At 48.6% G+C, this 20,370-nt stretch overlaps 1 protein-coding gene across 1 annotated transcript in view; it reads right to left on the bottom strand.

Annotated features, from left to right (window-relative positions):
* Nucleotides 1–6,739: 6,739 nt before the first annotated feature.
* Nucleotides 6,740–20,370, bottom strand: part of LOC146209661 (uncharacterized) — a 28,466-nt gene continuing 14,835 nt past the window's right edge. Inside the window, exons 3-4 of the mRNA XM_084580812.1 lie at nucleotides 15,769–15,972; nucleotides 6,740–6,904 (exon numbers count right to left, since the gene is read on the bottom strand). Of these exons, the coding sequence (XP_084436938.1) occupies nucleotides 6,740–6,904; nucleotides 15,769–15,972 (369 nt within the window). The remainder of the gene's footprint in view (nucleotides 6,905–15,768; nucleotides 15,973–20,370) is intronic.

The following is a 20,370-nucleotide window of genomic DNA, read 5'->3' as shown; positions in this document are numbered from 1 at the left end:
ACCACGCTTCTCATGCCGATTGTGCAACGAGCACTGCCAACGGACATCTTACTCGACTACAGCCGCAAATGTATCATCGAGACAACTAGTTCCATGGGCGGGAACGCCGAATCAACCGACGGCGCTTCGGAAAGCTCAAACGCAAGTGTCTAAGGTACGGTGACGTCCTTTTCACGACTCATTTCTTTCCTCAAAATGAAGGTCGAGAGTCGAGAAAATTTGGCTGCCTTAAAAAGCATGGATTTGGTCAAAAATTCTAAAGAAATCAGAAAAGATCAGGCGAAGCCACCTTGGAAATCGCATAAGCCCTTACCAACCGCAGCAACCTTGCATCAAAACACAACCAAGGAAAGTTGCTTCTTTTGTAACGCCTAGGAGCATCTGACACAGGAATGCGATGCCAAACAAAGCGTGGAGGAAAGGAAACGGCGTCTGCAAGCGGCAGGGAGATGCTTCAAATGCACACGAAAAAGGGCATCGATCAAGGAATTGTAATGTGCACCTAAAATGCATGAAGTGCGGGAAGAAGCACGCGACTGCAATTTGTGATCCGTCCTATGCGGTAGCGCGCCAGAGGAAAGCCACTAGCGGAGTCACCAACGCGCAAGTTAGCCTTGAAGTTGCAACAGGAACAGAATCCGCTCCCGCGAAAACTGTCCTGCTTCAAACGGCGTCAGCTAATTGCGGTGGCCTAAAGGCCTGGGCGCAACTGCGAGTCCTTTTTGACGGCGGAAGCCAACGCTCGTACCTGACATCTGAAGCATCAAAGAGACTGGGATGCAAATTTCTTGGTGAAGAAATGCTAACCGTTGGTGTCCTTGGCGGTCACCAAGAAGAACGAGTGTTCAGGAGAGTATTGGTCGAAATTAAAACTAAAAAAAAAGAAAAACATGCAAACTAGAGGCTCTGGAGACAGACGCCATTTGCGATCAGCAGATCCCAAAACCACCCGTGGCATTGATGGACAGGCTGAGAACGCTCGGTTATGAGCCCGCCGATTTCTGCAACGACAGAGGGCCTGGAGATATTGGGCTTCTCATAGGATCCGGCCATTTTTGGGATCTAACGACCGGCCGATCCACCAAGATCGGCAATAGACTGAGAGCAGTTGAGACAGCTGTAGGTTGGGCCATTCAGGGACCAGTTCATGGCATGGACGAAGGACCCTATTGCATGCAAACGGTTGCCCTGCGAACATCGGTCATGGAAAGAAGCGCAACGGACATACTAACGAAATTCTGGACCTTAGAATCAATTGGGATAAATGAAAATGAATCAAAAACTGTAACCACTGCTGTCGTGGAGTTTTTTGAGGACACCGTACTAATGAAGGAGGGTAATTATGAGGTGGCCCTTCTATGGAAACCTGTGACAGCTTTGGCAGATAACAGGGAGGTTGCCCTAAAGCACCTACATCAGCTCACAAGACGTCTTCAAAGATCCCCAGAGCTACTAGATGAGTATGACGTGGCTATAAGGCAGTACAGCGCACTTGATATGGCGGAGTTGGTTGAAACAAATGACAGTGGCACAAGCCCCGCATACCACATGCCGCATCAGGCTGTCATCCGCGAGGTCACAAGCTGCGCGTGGTTTTCGACGCCTCATCCCACGATAGGTCAGCAAAATCTCTAAACGACAATCTCGAAAGTGACCAAATTTAACTGCTGACCTCGTGGCAATGCTGCTAAACTTCCGCAGACACATAGTAGCTCTAGTGGCGGACATCGAACAGGCCTTTTTGCAAATTGCAGTGAGACCAGACGACAGAGACGCTTTGCGTTTCTTGTGGTTCGAAAAGAAGCCTGAGCCAGGTGGCCCTCTTCCACCAATCTTGACATGGCGTATGAAGAGAGTCCCATTCGGAAAGACTGCCAGTCCGTTCTTGCTCTCAGCCACTCTTCAATATCACCTAAAAAGCGCAGAGGAGCAGTTCCCAATCACTGCAAGCCGACTACAACGCAGTCGTTATGTCGACGGCATACTGATGGGAGCCGAAAACGAACAGGCCGCACTGAATTTGTACAACGAATCAAACGCAATTTTCTGAGCCGCCTCGATGAAGTTGCACAAATGGGCATCTAACAGCGCGCAGCTTTGCCGAATTTTTGAGCAGGACTCAAATGGGGCAAAGCCTCTTGGCTACCTGTCAGGTGTGTTTAAGGTGTTGGGACTCACTTGGGAGCCAAGTACGGACATGTTGATCATTCTGCCCAAGCACAGCGATTTGTCCAAGCTCATTGCCAAACAGTGCCACCGACAAGTGCTGCATGGAGGCATCCGCGATACTCTGACTCAACTCAGAGAGAAATTCTGGGTGATTGGTGCAAGACAGCTGGTGAAGAGGGTAGTCAAGGAGTGCGTTATATGTCAGCGCTACCACGCGCAACCAGCTAACGAGGTGTGCGGCCACTTCCACGAGAAAGAATAACCAAGGCCCATCCGTTCCAAGTTACCGGGGTTGACTTCGCCGGTCCTTTGTTTATCAAAGAGAATGGTGCGTCAAGGGGTTGCAAGTGTTACATCGCTCTGTTCACTTGTGGCGTCACCCGAGCACTCCACCTTGAATTGGTGAGTGACATGTCAACACCGTTTTTTCTTTTGGCTTTCCGGCAATTTATCGCCCGTCGAGGTATACCTCATACCGTATACAGCGATAATGCACTCACTCTCAAAAAGACCAGCAAGGACCTGGCTACCCTTTGGAACATTATCAGAAGCGATGAAGTCAAAAATTACTTCTTAAACACCTGAGTGGAGTGGAAATTCATAGTGGAACGCGCACCGTGGTGGGGTGGCTGTTACGAACGACTTGTCGGCTTTACCAAGCAAACCTTGAAAAAGGTGCTCGGAAGAAGCTGTCTCACTTTTGAACAGCTCACCACGACGCTAGCGGAAGTGGAAGCTATCCTCAATTCGCATCCACTAACGCACGTGCACACCGAAGCGAACGAGCCTCATCCTCTTTGCCCGGCCTCGTTTCTTATCGGCAGGAGGCTCACCGCACTGCCAGATGTTCCGCTTGTCGAAATGAATGCCATTACTAGAGCGACCCTACGGCAAATGTTCACGAACAGAGCACGACTCCTGCGCGGATTCTGGCGGCAATGGATGAACGAGTACTTGAAAGAATTGCAAACCACGCAGCTGCACCAAAGGAACCCAACCCGGAGTCTACAGGCAGGCGACATTGTGCTGCTCAAGGAGACTCTACAGCCCAGACAGCTCTGGAAGATGGCGATAGTCGGTACGACCTTCCCCGGACGCGACGGGCGAATCCGATCCTGCACCGTAAGGCTTCCTGGAGGAACCACCCTGCGTCGTCCACTACAAGTGCTGTACCCAGTGGAGCTTGTGCAGTGAGTGCGTGTCTGTGAAATGCCTGTGCCATTTCGGGCGGGAACAAACAACAACTGAATTTACTGGTAATAGAAAAGGGAGCACATTCAAATGCCTTCGTTTCGCACCAAGTTCGTTTAGCGACTACTCACCACTGTGTCCCACTCCCGTCTTCTTCATTGTCCCCGCTCTCCCCGTCCTCGCCCCGAAGCCCCTCTTTACTCCCTTTCCACTTTCACTCCCACCTTACCCCCTTCACTTAAGGCGCGATTGCGGTGTCCACAGAAAAACAAGTGAGACAGTTACCGCACCTTTCCCTTCCTATAAATAAATCAGTGAGGGGCGCCTTCCAGGCATGCCGAGCGCCTGGCGCGACCCAGGGGGTCGAGCGGCGAACTTTTCGAAGGGGCCAGGAGGTCATAAATTAGACAGCCCGAGTGTCCGAAAGCGTGGGTGGTAGGTCGAGTGTTCCCCGCGCGGACGACCGCCCTTTCGCGAACAACGTTCACGACATGATACCCTGTGCGATTCTACAAGAGCGAACACCACTGTGTCTCATCCAAACCAGCACCACAGAGAGTACAACTTCCAGAGCTAGAGTGGACACTCCTACGCTTGATCCAAGCCCGCGCCGTCCTCTTCTAGCCGAGGCACGGTTTCGAAATACGTCTGGCGCACCCCTGACCATCGGCCCCTTTGTTAGCACTGTGATACAGTAATGGTACAGGAGAAGTCTGTCTTTGAACTCCGTCTTATCAAATGTGGTGAGGCTGGTCACATGCTGAATTTCTGTCCGTACCGCCACGTCGGACTGCGTGGCTTTAATTTGCGTGCACGGTGTCCTCGGAGTGGTGAATGGTGACGCGAAACCGAGGAATACTTGTCGGGGCATACGGATCCCCCACATGTCCCACACTACGGGTCTCGCGTCATTACCTCTTCCCATTATTGTTCCCCGACTCCACATTCCACTACATACCGCACTGGCCGCTCGCCGAGCCTCCGTTCTCCGAGCCGTCGGGAAATCTAGGAACGGCGGCCTGCGGAGGTCAGGCCGTTGACGAGCGAACTGCCGAACATCATTCATCACGGTTCTTAAAAGATAACGGCTATCAGACGGGGTCATGTAACAATGAACCTGGATGCGCAGCTTCAGACATACCGGTTTCTATCGGCGATTTTCTCATCACAGCATTAGTTTAAACGGGAGCGGACGATTCAGTTATGAGCACTGGGCTATCCAAGAAACCGAAGAAAGTTTTACCCGAGTGGACTGGGCCTCATATTCGCAAAACTGGGGGGCACCTTATTGTCCCGGCTGGAATATGCGTTGCGAGAATTTCAACTGACCGATTTGTTTATGTTCGCGACTTTGTTGTTCTTTCCCCCTGTTCGCGAGACGTCATACTCGACTTCGACTTCTTACAGGCTAATGGTGTCATACTTATTTTGCAGAGTCATGTGTAACGCTTTCTAGCGTCACACATCACTCTGCAAAATACTCACACATGACTCTGCTCACATGACTCTAGCGTCGACGGTTCATCAATACCCGCCCTACGCCTTACAGCTGCTGACGTTACGGTCCCGCCACGGTTCAGCATTATGGCGTCGGTAGAAAGCGACTCACCATGCGACCGCGACGTAATGGTAGACAGGAACGTGAGCCTGCTTCTTGAGAAAGAGATCTGCGCTGTAAGATGACTTCTTCGCTTGCGGGATGGTTGGGCGAAACTCTTGATTGCGAATTTCGAGGCCGAGTTTCAGCATATTGTGAAAGGAACGACCATCGCGTATGCTGCCGACTTTTTTTGAGCCAGCAAAAATCTGTACTCTGGTACCGCCGTCACCAGCCGGATGCGTTGTACCCGCCGTTCTATTACTGTTGACATTAATCCAAATTTGCGGTGGTTGAACGGCGGCGACTCCTAGAGCTCTTTCGGGATTTTTCTTGATGCATTGCAACCCCTTCGAAAGTTGGGCGCATCCCAGTAGCCAAACGCCGCATTATAGTTGACGCGGAGACCAAGCTGATTTTCCAACACCCATACAAATTCTTACCGACAACGTGGTGCAGCCGCCTATCAGCCCCTGGGCTTCGCCTGTTGTGTTGCGGAAGAAAAGAAGACACACCTCGCTTTTCTGCGTCGATTATCGGAAATTAAATCCAGTGAAAAAACGGGACGTATACCTGTTCCCACGTATCGACGACGCAATGGACCGGTTGCGCGAAGACAAATATTTCTCGTCGCTTGACCTCAAGAATGGTTACTTGCAGATAGAAGTAGACTAAAGGGACAGAGAGAAAACGGGGTTCGTCACACCCGACGGCCTTTATGAATTTAAAGTGCTTCCCTTCGGTCTCTGTTCTGCGCCAGCAACCTTTTAACAAATTATGGACACCGTTCTCTCTGCACTGAAGTGGCAAGCGTGGCAAGAGGATGCCTCCGACGTGCTACGCCGGTGACTGTCGGCGACCCCGATACTTGCCCATTTTGATGAAAACGCTGCTACGGATATCCATGCCGATTCCAGTAATTTTGGACTCGGTGCCGTTCTGATTCAGTGGCAAAATGGCACTGTGAAAGTTATCGCTTGCGCAAGGCGCTCTCTTTCAAAAGCAGAGGCAAACTACTCAACCACGGAAAAGGAATGTCTCGCGGTAGTTTCGGCGATAACCAAGTTCCGACCCTACCTTCACGGCCACCCTTTCAGAGGTGTGAGTGACCACCATTCGTTATGCTGGCTAGCCGACCTCAAAGACCCCTTTGGACGGCTTGCAAAATGGAGCCTCCGCCTCCAAGAATAAGACGTAACGGTTCTATACCAGTACGGCCGTAAGCACAACGACGCCGATTGCTTATCGCGCGCACCAGTTCATACTGCCCCTCCCGAACCCGAAGACGAAGACTTCGCGTTTCTTGCTGTAGTCCCGAACACCGACATGGCTCAGCATGAATGGGCTGCTTCGGTTTACGCCCGCTTATTGAGCATCTTGAAGGCCATAAAGTAGCTGTCTCACGTGCTTTCGCACGGTGTTTGACCTCCTACAGTCTTCGCAATGGTGTTCTATAGAAGGAAAACTTTCAGCACAACAAGGAAATCTGGTTGTGCCGTCCAACATGAAGCGCTCGCCTTGCGTTTTATCTCAGTCGAAAAGCGGCCGTCACGGCGGGTACCACAAGATCAATTATGTGTTTCCCATTTACCAAGCTGCGCCGTTATCGTTTCTAACTTCAATTTAAGTGGGTCGCGCACTCGTAGAAGTATTTGTGCATAATCTATCAAACTAATCTCTAAATACTTGCTAGAGTCATATATTGCGCCTAAAGTATGCTGTCAGCGGGAATATATCTTCCTCTCATGTCTTTACTGCATTCAGTCATTCTAGAGAGCTGATTCAGTCAACAGTACTCACTGGTCTCTGCAGTCGGATCATTTGCGGCATAGTGTTCATGAAGACGTCCACCAGTGTGAGGGCGTATACACACGAGTACATGGTGGCAGGGCTGAAGACTGCATCTTCTTGCGTTAATGAGACAGCACAGAAAGCTGCCATAATCATCTGGAGAACAAGATGAAGACATTCGGTCAGAGGAACTTGAATTGCAGCTTGCACGTTTATATGCTTTCTGGGCAGGCAGCAAAGTATCTTCCACATTGTGCCGCGTGAAGTAATTTTTTATTTGTGTGAAACGAGCATCAGTTAACGCTCTGCGGCGTCCAGCTTACCACCGACAGCACAGGCCTCGAAGTTAAAATAGTAGCTCTGTTCGTTGCAGTACGCCAAGAACAGCATTTCCTCTTGTATTTTTCAAAATATTTCGACGTTTCAGTTCTCAGACAAAGTGTACGCTTTCCTGACGACCACTGACTACAAAATATAAGATGAAAGGCAGAGCGGCCTAAATATTTAACTTGCCTACAGCAGTGTTACCATTCACCAGCATTCGAGAATTCCTATTTTTTGAATAATAAAATGAAATCTTGTATTTTCATATACTTACAAATTCTTTACACTTAAATCGTTTAGGTACCATTCAGGATAAAATTCTGAATGCTTGTAGCGTGTTTATTTTAGTGAGTATTTTTTTTTAGTTTTTTTAATATTCGAGCCTTGTGCAGTAGGGGCTGCAAGAAACGAGACGCATATGCACATATTCTGGCATGGAATCCATTCTTGTTGGAAGAGAAAACAATGGAGGGTGAGGACAAGGCTTGTCGCTGCCACCGACGCTTACTGCGGCCGGTGGAGAGTCAGTCTAGATGGCGACATTTTATTTCTTTTAAATCGTGACCTTTTATGACGGGTTGTTGGGCAGAGTGCTGTATTCTTTCCATACGGTACTCGCGCTTATATAGACACATTATTGAGAACATAATAGGCACCTGCTACACAAGTGTATTATCTGAATTTGTGTAGCTCCCCATTTCGCAGTGCATTTTTATTCTTACTGATTTCTGAACCTATACCTGTTGAATTTCGCTTGATGTTTTCTCATGATCCACAGTTACTGATCTGTTATGCCATTTATATTCGCAATTCTAACTTTGAATGGAGAACGTATTTTTGTCAGGGAGAAATTCAGCATATGGTAATGCTGCCAAGTTTTGGAAGCACCTGTAAATGCCATCCAAGCAGTGAAAGACAGCAGTAAACCATTTTAGACAAGAAATGCAATATCTTTATCTATGACGTGGTGCAGAGCAGAAAATGACTTTGCTTTAGTACTTAGTATTGTACACCTGATCACGACCACTAGGCATAGAGTTTCTTACTCTTACCTAGAGGGAAAGCTGTGTTGCCGTCTATGGGCGTTTACATGGAGTTTCCAGACGGCCAGTTCAGCCACCATGGGTGCTCAAAGCATCATGGGCCGGTGAGCTACCAACTGCAGAACTACAACTTTTGGCCAAAACTAATGCAAAGATAAACGTTGTTCTACCGTAAATAATGTCCTAAGATTGAATATTGTGACTATAAATTGCAAAAAGAGAGAGAAACAGAATGCCAGTGTGAGATTTATCCGATATAAGTGATGGCCCTTTCTCCTATTGGCTTAGTTTTGAGCAGCACAAATACCAATATTTCGCACTTAATAGGCAAACTTTGAAATAAAAAAATGTTATGAAAATATTTGTCGTTGTGCCATCACTTAAGGAAGTTTTTTGTGGCATTTCAGGAAACAGAAACCATTTATTGGCGACGTCTGCTATGTACGCACCTTCAGATGATGATGATAACGAAAAAAAAACATCGCAGTAAGGCCACTCCACGTACTCGAGAAAAACCGACTGTCCCGCAACAAGTAGCACACCGGCCCATGATTCTTAGCGCGCCCATGGTGGCTGAAGCGCAGCGCCCTCAGCTTTCCCTCTAGTTAGTGTAAAGAACTCTATGCCACTAGGACCTCGCGCAGCAATACGTCATCTTTGCTTACAATTTTTCCAAGGATAGGATAGGATAGGAAATACGTTAGTTTCTCTAGGAAGGTCTTGTGCTAGTAGCGGAAGAGTTCCATCTTCCGTCTTCTCACAGGGTCGGTGCCCCTATTCCAGGGCTCCGCTGAGCTTCGCTGCTCGCTGGGCGTGCTGGATTAAATCTAGTTGGCAATCCAAATCGCCGCTGGAGAGCCGGCTCTCCCACTGTTCCGCACTCGGGTCTTTACGAAAGCTGTCGTTATTTTTACATTGCCACGTGATGTGGTATAGCGAAGGTTTGCTACCACACCATGGGCAGGTGTCTCGATATTGTGACGGGTAAAGTTTGCTCAGGGTATGCAGGTTAGGGAATGTTCCTGTCTGCAGTCTTCGCCAGTACACGGCCTCTTGTTGTTTTAGATCCCGATGAGGCGGCGGATAGCGGATCCGTACCCCCTTAGAGTAGTTAAGAATGTCGGAGTACGTAGGGCCGACTCGCTCGGGTAGATCGTCCGATTGGGAGGAAGCTCGGCTCGTGTACCCTCGAGCTACCTGATCGGCGCGTTCGTTCCCTGCTATGTCGGTGTGTCCTGGCACCCAGTAGCTGTTGTGTTTGACTTTTGATGGGGTCGTGCTATGGAGGTGCCTGAGGGCGGCGCGACCGATGCGGCCGTTCATGTAGTTACGGCACGCTTCTCTAGAATCTGTAAGAATGGTAAGGGACGTGTTGCATCGATACCCGGCTACGACCGCAAGAGCAACGGCCAGCTCCTCCCCTTCGGTTACCGTGCATTCCCTGACTGAGGCGCTAGCTAGTTCCTTTAGGTTGGAATCAATAGCTACCGCCACTGCGCTATTATGTGAGCTTCCTGTATAAGGAGCCGCGTCCGTGTATACCGTGGTGGATCTTGTAGCTAAATTTAGTTGTACATACTTCGCCCGGGCTGCTCTACGGACCACATGGAAGTTGGGGTCCATGTTCCGGGGAAGGGAGCTAACCTTTAGCGTCTGGCGAATTGCGTCCGGTATGCTCGCAGTACGATTCTCGATTTCCGCAGTTGCACCTAGCCCCAGTCGCCTAAGAAGCGAGCGCCCCGTAGGAGTCTGCTTGAGCCTGGCTATCTGCGTGACCAGTTGGGCTTCTTTGATCTCTTCGAAGGTGTTATGAACGCCAAGTGCTAGCAGTTTTGCGTTAGAGGTGTTCATTGGTAGGTGCAGGGCAGTCTTGTAAGCTTTGCGGATGATGATATCTGCACTTTCCACTTCTCCTTTGTTGAGGTTGAAATACGGGAGGGCGTATCCTACGCGACTGAGTACCAGGCTATGAACCAGGCGCAGGGTATCCCCCTCGGGCATACCACTCCGCTTCTGCGACACACGCGTGATCATCCTGGCGACCTGAGTGGTCGATTGCTTGAGAAGGCCGAGCGTACGGCTGCATCGCTGATTGTTCTGAAGCCACATTCCTAAGACTCGTATCTTGTCTCGTTCGGGAAGTAGCTGTCCTACGAGGGAGACATTGAGGGTCCCCTCTTTGTGCTTCCCTTTGTGAACTCGCAAGAGTTCGGATTTTTCTGTGGAGCAGGCGAGACCTCGTGCATGGACATATTCTTCTACGCAGGTAGCCGCTGCTTGCAGCCGTTCTTCTTTCTGGCTGAGCGATCCGGAGGTAACCCAAACCGTGAAGTCGTCAGCGTACATGGCGTGCTGTATGCCTTCGATCTTCTCAAGTTGTCTAGCGAGTCCGATCATAGCCACATTGAAAAGTAGTGGCGAGATGACGGACCCTTGAGGTGTGCCTTTGTTGGGGGTCGAGAATTTATCGCTGCGAAGGTCTCCGAGCCCAACCGTTGCAGTTCGGTTGGAGAGAAAGGCCTTCACGTAGCTGTGAATCTTCACGCCACAGTGGAGGTTGTCTAGTCCTTCCATTACAGCCGCGTGGCTAACGTTGTCAAAGGCCCCTTTAATATCAAGGGCCATGAAGTCCTCACCAATGTCCCGAGCGCTGGCGAGAACGCGGTCCTCTTTGAGTTGTATGAGGACGTCCTGAGTGGAGAGGTGAGCTCGGAAGCCGAACATGCTGTGGTAGTACAGGTCTTCATCCTCCATGTAATTTTGGAGCCTCCGAGTAACGACACGCTCGTAGAGCTTGCCTAGGCAGGAGGTGAGTGAGATAGGTCGGAGGTTTTCGATCTGGAGTTTCTTACCCGGTTTTGGGATCATTACGACCTCTGCATGCTTCCACTATTCAGGAACCGTTCCTGCGGCCCAGTGCCCGTTGAGGAAGGTTGTCAATTGGTCGACTGCCCCGTCGCTGAGGTTGCGTATGAGTGCATTATGGATCTTGTCTGCACCCGCCGCCATGTTGCGCGTGCATACCTTTATGGCAGCGAACACTTCACCACTCTTCCTGCTTTTTGTCAGGCGCCGCACTTTACCTTTGGACACGCTAGTTCCGCCTGCTGGCCGCCCCATAACAACCTAAGCACGTGACATCATTGCGCAAGCCACTGAAGCGAGCTACGTAGCCCGTAGTCGGCTCGTCGCCTCTCAGACTTCTCAGACGTCTACCTACGATAGGTAACCTATGACCCTGGGTCCTTGGTTCTTTTATGGTCTCCTGCACGCCGCATTGGTCTCCCGAGAAGCTTTGCCCCCCCTATAGTGGCCCTTGTCGGGTGGTGCGCCTAGTCACTGATGTGACATATGAACTTGCCCCTCTTAGGCCCGCGTCCTCATCCTCTTACCCCATTGCTGATATTGTTAATGTTCCGCGCCTGCAGCCATAAGAACTTATGCCTTCTTTGCCAGTTTAGAGCCGGGACAACGCTTAAACCGCCGGGGGGTCATGTTACGCAATGACGATGACGAAGTCTTTCCTTCCCTTGCCTCGTGGAAGGGACAAGGAGACGGCGACGAAGTGGGACTGATTCCGTGTTGCTGCTCACTGCTATGCTAGTTGAGCCTGTTGTAAATATACTTTAAATACATCGTTTCCACGTAACAGTATTCCCAAAACCTAATTACAATATTTCTGTGCGGGGAGTTCCCGGACGTACGTCAACCTTTTACACAAGGGACAACCTGGCATCATGCTTTGCGCATGAATTGAAATGAAGCAAGTAAACAACCTAGCTCATGTTATCTGTTAACGAAGAGTTCAATCCTTATTTCTTCATTGTCATTCAGGCGCACTTTCATTTTGTGTTCAGTTTTCAATGCGAGAGAGACAATGGTGTACGATCAATGGTTCGCCAGGGGAAGACATCAGCTGGTTTACATTAATGCAAAAGTAGTCCGGTACATATCTAGCTGTGATCAGTTACCACATTCAATATTTTATTGATGCAGGGGTTTTTTAGCGTGAACAAAGACAAGGACAAAAAAGGCGAGACGTACACACACCTGTTCTTGTTCATGTCTTTGTTCGCGCTTAAAAATACCCTACATCAAGATGAACTACAAACTCGCGCAGCTGGAAGTTTTAATATTTTATTGACCAATCAACAATTAGTCAGGTCAGTGTCGATTGATGAGTAAGTGAGTAAGCATAGTGGTTACATAAAAGAAAAGAGAAGTCTCTTTGTTGTTGTTTTAAGCCTAACTATACTTATCATTCACCAGCACTGATCTCACGAGATTGCTGATTGGTCGAGCAACACATAGAATGTGGGGACTTATTGCAGCTACGAAATTTAACGTACTACTACGTTTGCATTACCGTAAGCTACATCGCCTCTGCTCCTCACAAGCTCGTAGTCGTCCACTATTTTTATGTTCTTCTACAGTTGAATGTTAACACAGGAACAAAAGTCGTAACTTGCAGAATTTCCGAAGCAGTTGAGCCTAGAATCAACAGAGTTTTACTAATTCGGATCTGGCCCGCGCTAATTTATTAACACATGGTCTACTATTCGATAAGCGCTGGACTTGTGGTCAACAGTGCATCATCGTATATCCATGATTATTGACAGAAGGTCAACAACACATCTGGTTCGAATTTTTATAAAACCCCAAAATGCATTTTTGTAAGGAGTAGCTTGCCACATTGTCCACCATGAGGGTGGTCACATGGTTGCAATATTGTAACACATGACCGATGCTACGGCCGCTTATCACATACTTGGTGTCCATCTTTAGTCCAGCATGTACACGAACTGTACAAAAGTAAGAATGATAGCTAAGGCTCCTAAAATTCTGATGGGTAGTGTGTGCAATCTCTTCATTTGAAACGCAGCATTGACAAGGTGATATAAGCTCGCTAGTGGTCATTACCGCATGAGCTGAATGATATTCAATATACTTCGTCGCCAAGGAAATCAGTTAGTGAGCTGGCAAGGCGTCATATTTTTTCTTTTTTTGCATATAAAAGAAATTTTAATTCAACAGCATTTCGAAGTGGTTTTACCGACTTTGCCAAAAGTAACCAGGCTGCTCCGCGCGGCCGTGTGGCGGCGTTGCGCTCGCTGTGGCCTCTCGGTGCTCGTCAGCTCCAAGGGTATAATAGCTGACGTAACTTTGCACCTCAATCTCGTCCGTTGGATGATAAAACACTGGGTGCGTATGATGTGCCGGCTGCGGTTTCATGTGTGCGAAGTTTGGTTTTGCCCAGCCAGGGCGCTCAGTATAGCTACGGGGCTATTCGCTCTTCTCGTCAACTTCCCTGAAGCAGATATGTCGCATTTCTCGCTATATAATTATACATGCTTGGGTCCTGTAATCAGCTGCTGAAACGCACCAGCAGCATTGCGCTTTCCTGCGTGTTTGATGCGTCTGTGCATTAAAGAATGATAACGCACCTCGAAATTTCAATATGCTTTTTCCAAGGTGCCTTGCGTAGTGCCAGATTACGGGTCATAACTCCGGTACAAAGATATGGGAAAGCTTGTCAACCCTTTCAAGCCACCTTATCTCTATTTAGGCTTGCAAAATTGTATTAGCCCCTCGGGGGGGCTGTTTCAAAATAAGTGCAATGATTGATTCTAACAAATTTTTGCATTTGCTAATAGTAAGTTTTGGTTTAAGTAAGGAACTAAAATGAAACCTTCCTCGCGCTTAGCCATTATATGCACATGATTGCCTTCTCGTTCCCGGAACACTTATTTCAGGGCGACACTGTCTGGCAAACCTACCACATATTCGTCTTAGAAACGAACAAGAGCTCACCTTGTCTACTATCACCTGCTTTTCTGTTTTCCGCAGTTGCCGAGAAGAGGGAATAGCCCCGTCGCTATACTGAGCGCCCTCGCTGGGCACAACCAGGCTTCGCACGCTTGAAACCGCAACCCGCACATCATACGTGCCTAGGTTTTATTATCCGACGGGCGGGAGTGAGGGTGCGAAGTTACGTCAGCTGTTGTACCCTCGGAGCTGACAGCACCAATAAGCCACAGTGAGCGCAACGCCGCCTCATGGCCGTGTGCTTACTCCGCCAGCCTTCGGAGCAGCCTGGTTACTTTTGGCAAAGACGGTACGTTTTCAAGTACATCTGTGTTGTTAGCTACGCGCATGTGTTATTGTAAATTTGTATACACAGGCATATTTGCTTCTAAAGCTCAACAGCTAGCTAAGAAAAATCGCGTTCTGCTCTCCCTGTTAAATTTTTGGGCCGTGTTTTTCAGCGCTATTGAAGAATTTTGAAGGTGCTTCTCGCACCTCTTTTCCTCTGGTCGTATCCTGAAAATGCAAGTTTTTTATTCTCGATTGAAGCAAGGATATGACAAGAGAGGATATCATAAAGCAGAAATGTAGGCCTGAAAATCAATATGCAAAGGACTAAAGTAATGTTAAGCAGCATCAGGAGGGAAGAATATTTTAAAGTAAGCAGCGAAGCACTGGAATTTGTAGGCGATTATGTCTACTTAGGACAGGTAGTAACTGCAGGTCCCGTTCATGAAAGAGAAATAACTAGGAGAATAAGATTGGGATGGAGCGCACTTAGCAAGTACTCATAAATTACGACTAGACGCTTACCGGTATCACTCAAGAGGAAAGTATAGAACAGTTGCATCTTACCGGTACTTGCCTATGGGGCTGAAACGTGGAGGCTAACGAAAAGGATTCTGCGTAAGTTGAGAACAGCACAGAGGGCTATGTAACGAAAAATGGTAGGTGTAACGCAGAGATAAAAAGCGTACAGAGTGGGTCAGCGAAATACCTCAAGTTATTGACATTACAGTGGAAATCAAGAAGAAATGGGCATTGGCAGGGCGTGTAGTGCGATGAAAGGATAAACGGTGGTCGCTTGGGCTACAAAACTGGATCCCAAGGTATTGAAATTGTAGCAAGGGGCGGCAGAAAGTTAGGTCGGTGGATGAGCTCAAGAAGTTTGCATAGATCAAGTGGATACAGCTAGCACAGGACCTGTTTAACTGCAGGATAATTGGAAGGGTCTCTGCCCTGCAATAGTATACAGTCCGGCTGGTGATGATGATAGCTGTCATAAGCTTATATTTAGGATGTAACAAAGTCCGCCCTAATATTATATTTTCCCTTTGCTCCTGTCATTTGTTTTTCAGTTCAGTGCTTTGAACAAGCAAAATCGACAACCTCTTTGACTCCCCTGATGGGGCTGGGGCAGGTACGTCAAAGCCGCTTGCGGCGAGGGCTTGCCTGCCACCAAATTTTTATCTGTTGTAGGCCGTCATTGCACCCGCGGTGGTGAACGACGGCTGTTGTTGCGGCGTGCGTCTTTCTCTCCCTCTTCCCTTTCATTCTTCTCTATTTTCTCTTCTGTCTGCACGAGGCAGCGCAGGTGGTTCAGGTACAGAGCCAGTAGCAGGCCCGCGCATTTTCTTTTCCTTCTTCCTACAGCCACAACAACAACAACAGCCCAGAATGAAACATCTTCACGGGTTTCGAATAGAAATTTGGAGGAGTCCGCCTATACAGGTACGAAAATGTAATCGACACACAATGACCTCATCAAAGTGACGGCGTCGATGCACAATAGAGCAAAATGTAAGAACATGCATTGGCGCCATGAAGATGACTCCTTCAGATATTTACCATGGAGCTCGATGCAGAGATGATAGTGTCGAGAACACTTTCCAAGATACTGATGCGGAAAGCAGCCGCAATTTCATTCAACCTCATTCGCAAAAGGCTCTTTTCAAAAATGTCTTCTAGGGCTGATATCTTGATGAATCGTATTGAGGCAAGGAGGTCGGTGAATTTCTTCAGCCTCGAGTCTCGGTGTTTATAGAATACAGCCTGGAACGTGACACAGAGCCATATAATCAGAAATCGCTGGCCTTTCCCGGAGTTCCAAAATACATCCTAGGGTAAAAAAGACTGTTTAAAATATAACTGCCCACCGTCATCAGATACATCCACTCAGATATTGATTGAGGGCTCCTTTTCGCGTTTCAACAGAGTGAAGCCTGCACTGTACCAAAACCCTGGATCAGATCAGCCGGCCTACAACGTGGACGGTCATCTCAAGGTAATACCTGCTAATTTTTAGAATATTCCTAATCTTCAGGGAAAAGCTCTTTCTTTTTCAGCGACATAACAAGCAGTTTCCTAGAGATAGACACATAATTTTTCCATTTTCCCCGGACATGGGCTTTATATATATATATATATATATATATATATATGACACTCTCTAGCTCCACACATTTCTTTGGGCATACAAATACACAATGAAAACAAATTGCAAGTGTTTAGAAAAATGTAGACTCATAGGGTAACATAGATTCATTGTTTATTGTGTGCACGGCACGGGGTAACATAGACAACAGCATATTCACAATTTAAAATCCCCCCCCCCCCCCCCACCCAGTTCCTAACTAATAAGTGCCTGATATAGTGCAGCGGTGGCGTAGCTGTAGAACATCCGTCCTGCATGCAAGAGTACCGGGGTTCAAATCCCGGTGCCGCGCAATTCTCCGGCGGCTTAAAAAAAACTCCGCGTGTCGATGGAATTGCATAAACAGGTTTGGCGTGCGAACTGATCCCGGTGAACACCTCCGGCAACGCACTCCCTCACCAGAACAGGAGTTGACCACCCTGGTGCAGTAATTGGCCGCAACCTCTCATGATAAGCTCCATAAAATCCCGGCCCTCAGTCACCAGCGGTTGCGCGACAACTGACCACGGCGGCGGTCAGACCTATGACGCAGCAGGGCGTGCTAAGAATTCCTGGCTCCGCTGGACAGGCCGCCATTGGAAACTGACGCTGGCAACATTGAACGCTAGAAACCTAGCTAGTGAAGCTTGTTTAGCAGTTTTTTCAGAGGAATTAGAGGGTATGCAATGGGATGTCAGAGGGCTTATTGAGGTTAGGAGGCCGAATGAGGCATATACTGCACTGAAGGATGGGCATGTACCGTATTATCGAGGTTTACCAGAGAGGCGACAGCTAGGAGTAGGTTTCCTTGTCAATAAGTATATAGCGGGTAATATAGATGAATTCTATAGTAATAATGAGAGGGTGGCAGGCATCGTAATTAGGCTTAATAAGCGGTATAAACTGAAGGTTGTACAGGCCTATGCACCCACATGTAGTTATGATGACCAGGCAGTTGAAAGCTTCTACGAAGATGTAGAGTCGGCAATGCGAAAAGGAAAGAAGCAATATACTGTACTAATGGGCGGCTTCAATGCCAAGGTAGGGAAAAAGCAGGCAGGCGACCAGGCAGTAGGTGACTATGGCATTGGTTCTAGAATAGCAGGGGGAGTTACAAGTTGAGTTTTCAGAGCGCAATAACTTAGTCATGAATACCTTCTTCAGCAAACGAAAAAACTGGAAATGGACATGGAAAACTTCTAACGGGGAGACTAAAAATGGCATTCAGCTCATAATGTGTTCAACCCCCGCCATTATGCAAGCTGTAGAGGTAATCGGGAAAGTGCTATGCAGTGACCACAGGATGGTGATGTCCCGAATTAGCCTAAATCTGAACAAGGAACACAACAAATTAGTAAGAAAGAAACCCATCAACAAATTAGCGGGGAGGGGGAGGGCAGAACAGTTCATAATTTCGCTACAGAATAGATATTGTGGAAGAAGGCTAGGTCAAGACGGCGAGGTCGTGGCGGCAAGGACAGCGAAGCCTTGTCTAGCGTTTTAATCCGGTCACCAACCCAGGCACGCGCCGGAGCCAGCGCCGCGGGACGATGATGATGGTATGTACAAATGAAAGACGATGATGATGGCATGTACAAATGAAAGAAGGTCCACGGAAGGCTCACACAATCTGCCCGGGGGGTCGGAAGCGGCCAGCCTGGCCGCTCCTAACTAACCGATGTACCGCGGCGCACATACGGTTTCAAGCGAGAGAAATGAACAATTTCAGTTCCACGGTGGCGTCGATCGGCTGGGGGATCAACAGGCGTGACTTTGTAGTTAACTGGAGAAGTTTGGCTGATGATCTTGTAGGGACCAAGGTAGCGGTGGTGGAATTTGTCACTAAGGCCAGGGGTGCGCAGTGGAGTATAAAGCAGTACTTCGTCACCGGGATGATAAGAGACCACGCGATGCGTAGAATCGTAGCGGCTCTTGCGGTCTTCCTGGCACGCTGCTGTGTTGAGACGGGCAAGGTGACGGCATCTGGCCACACGAGATAAGAACTGGGTAGGTACCGATGTGGAGTAGCCGGGCGTAGAGAAGAAGGAAGCGTCGAGAATTGTAGTGGGAGGACGGCCATAAACGAGGAAAAATGGAGAATAACCGGTAGTCCGTTGTACTGCTGTGTTATAGGCGAAAGTGACGAATGGTAGAATAGTGTCCCAATTTCGATTATCCAGTGTGATATACATGGAGATCATATCCGATAAGGTGCGGTGAAATCGCTCAGTCAGCCCGTTAGTCTGGGGATGGTAGCTCGCGGTTGTCTTATGAAGGGTGGATGACGCGTAAAGAACTTCGGCAACGACTGTCGATAAGAAGGCCGTCCCGCGGTTACTTAAGGAGCACCCGAGGAGCGCCATGACGCAATACAATTGATTGCAAAAAGAAATTTGCTACTTCTTGAGCGGAACCGGTCGGTACAGGTGCTGTCTCAGCATAGAGTGTAAGGTGGTCGACAGCTGTTATAATCCAATGGTTACCCCCATCGGAGAGAGGTAGGGGACCATATAAATCGATGCCGACTACGTCGAATGGCGTGGCGGGACAGGGAACAGGTTGTAGAAGGCCAGCGGGTGAAGAAGTCGGCCGTTTGCGACGTTGGCATAGAGGGCAGGATGCGACGTATTTGGCAACGCTGGAAGATAGGCCAGGCCAAAAGAATCGTTTTTTCACGCGGTCGTAGGTTTTGTCAACACCAAGGTGACCTGCAGTAGCGTCATCGTGGAGAGCCGCCAGTATACGTTGACGAAGCACACGCGGCACGACTGGCATCCAGCGAGTTCCATCAGGGCAATACACGAAGCGGAGTAGGATGCCATCTTCGAGCTTGAAATTGCGAAGTTGTCGGCGAAGCCGAGCATTGGGTGGGTCCGAAGCGCCGTTAAGGCGGTCGATGATGGGCCGACAGTAGGCATCAGCTAATTGCTGCGAGCGGAGTGCGTGTTTGTGCTCAGAATTGTCAAAAGAAACTGTTGTGATATGCGTCGAGGGAAGAGATGTTCGGCTGTGGTCAGAGGTGGAAATTCGTTGCGAAGAAAAACAGCAGGCTGATTCCGTAAGTGGGCAGCGAGAAAGAGCGTCGGCGTCTTGGTGTTGGCGACCCGATTTATAAACGACGTCGAAATTATATTCTTGCAGGCGTAGAATCCAGCGGCCAAGTCGGCCTGTTAAATTTTTCAGTGAAGACAACCAGCAAAGAGCATGGTGATCGGTCACAACTGTGAAGTGCCGACCGTATAGGTAAGGGCGAAACTTTTGGACAGCCCCGACGACGGCAAGGCACTCCTGTTCGGTAATAGTGTAGTTTTTCTCAGCTGGAGTCATAGTCCGACTGGCGAAGGTAATCACTTTCTCACGCGAAGTTGCATCGCGCTGCAGAAGTACAGCGCCAAGACCGTGACCACTGGCATCAGTGTGCAGGATGGTTGGAGCTCTGTCACTGAAGTGGCCAAGAACAGGGTCTGATGTGAGGGCGTGCTTCAGGTTATTAAAAGCAGCTTCGCACTGTTCAGTCCACACGAAAGGGCTGCGTGCTTTAAGTAGTTGATGAAGTGGAGCAGCAATACTTGCAAAATGCTTTATAAAACGCCGGAAATAAGACGCCAGGCCGAGAAAACTGCGCAATTCTGTAATCCGTTGTGGACGAGCAAATTTCAAGACCGCGATGATTTTTTCAGGGTCTGGACGAATGCCGTCATGGCTGACTAGATGTCCTAATATTTTAATTTCCTTCTGTGCAAAGTGGCACTTCTTGGTGTTGAGCTGAAGGCCCGCTGAAGCGAGACACGTGAGGACCTCATTCAGGCGCGTGAGATGGTCGTTAAAAGTCGACGAAAAGATGACAATGTGATCCAAGTAACATAAACAGGTTCTCCATTTTAGGCCACGAAGCACAGTATCGATCATCCTTTCAAATGTCGCTGGTGCGTTACAAAGTCCGAAAGGCATAACATTAAATTCGTAAAGGCCATCGGGAGTTGCGAAAGCGGTTTTTTCTTTACCGTCCTCGTGCACAGGTATTTGCCAATAACCTG

This window comes from Amblyomma maculatum, chromosome 1, assembly GCF_055883805.1.
Source record: "Amblyomma maculatum isolate TAMU_Amacu chromosome 1, ASM5588380v1, whole genome shotgun sequence".
NCBI lineage: Eukaryota > Metazoa > Arthropoda > Arachnida > Ixodida > Ixodidae > Amblyomma > Amblyomma maculatum.
Note: the sequence above shows the minus strand (reverse complement) of the source record. Positions and strands in the feature narration are given on the sequence as shown.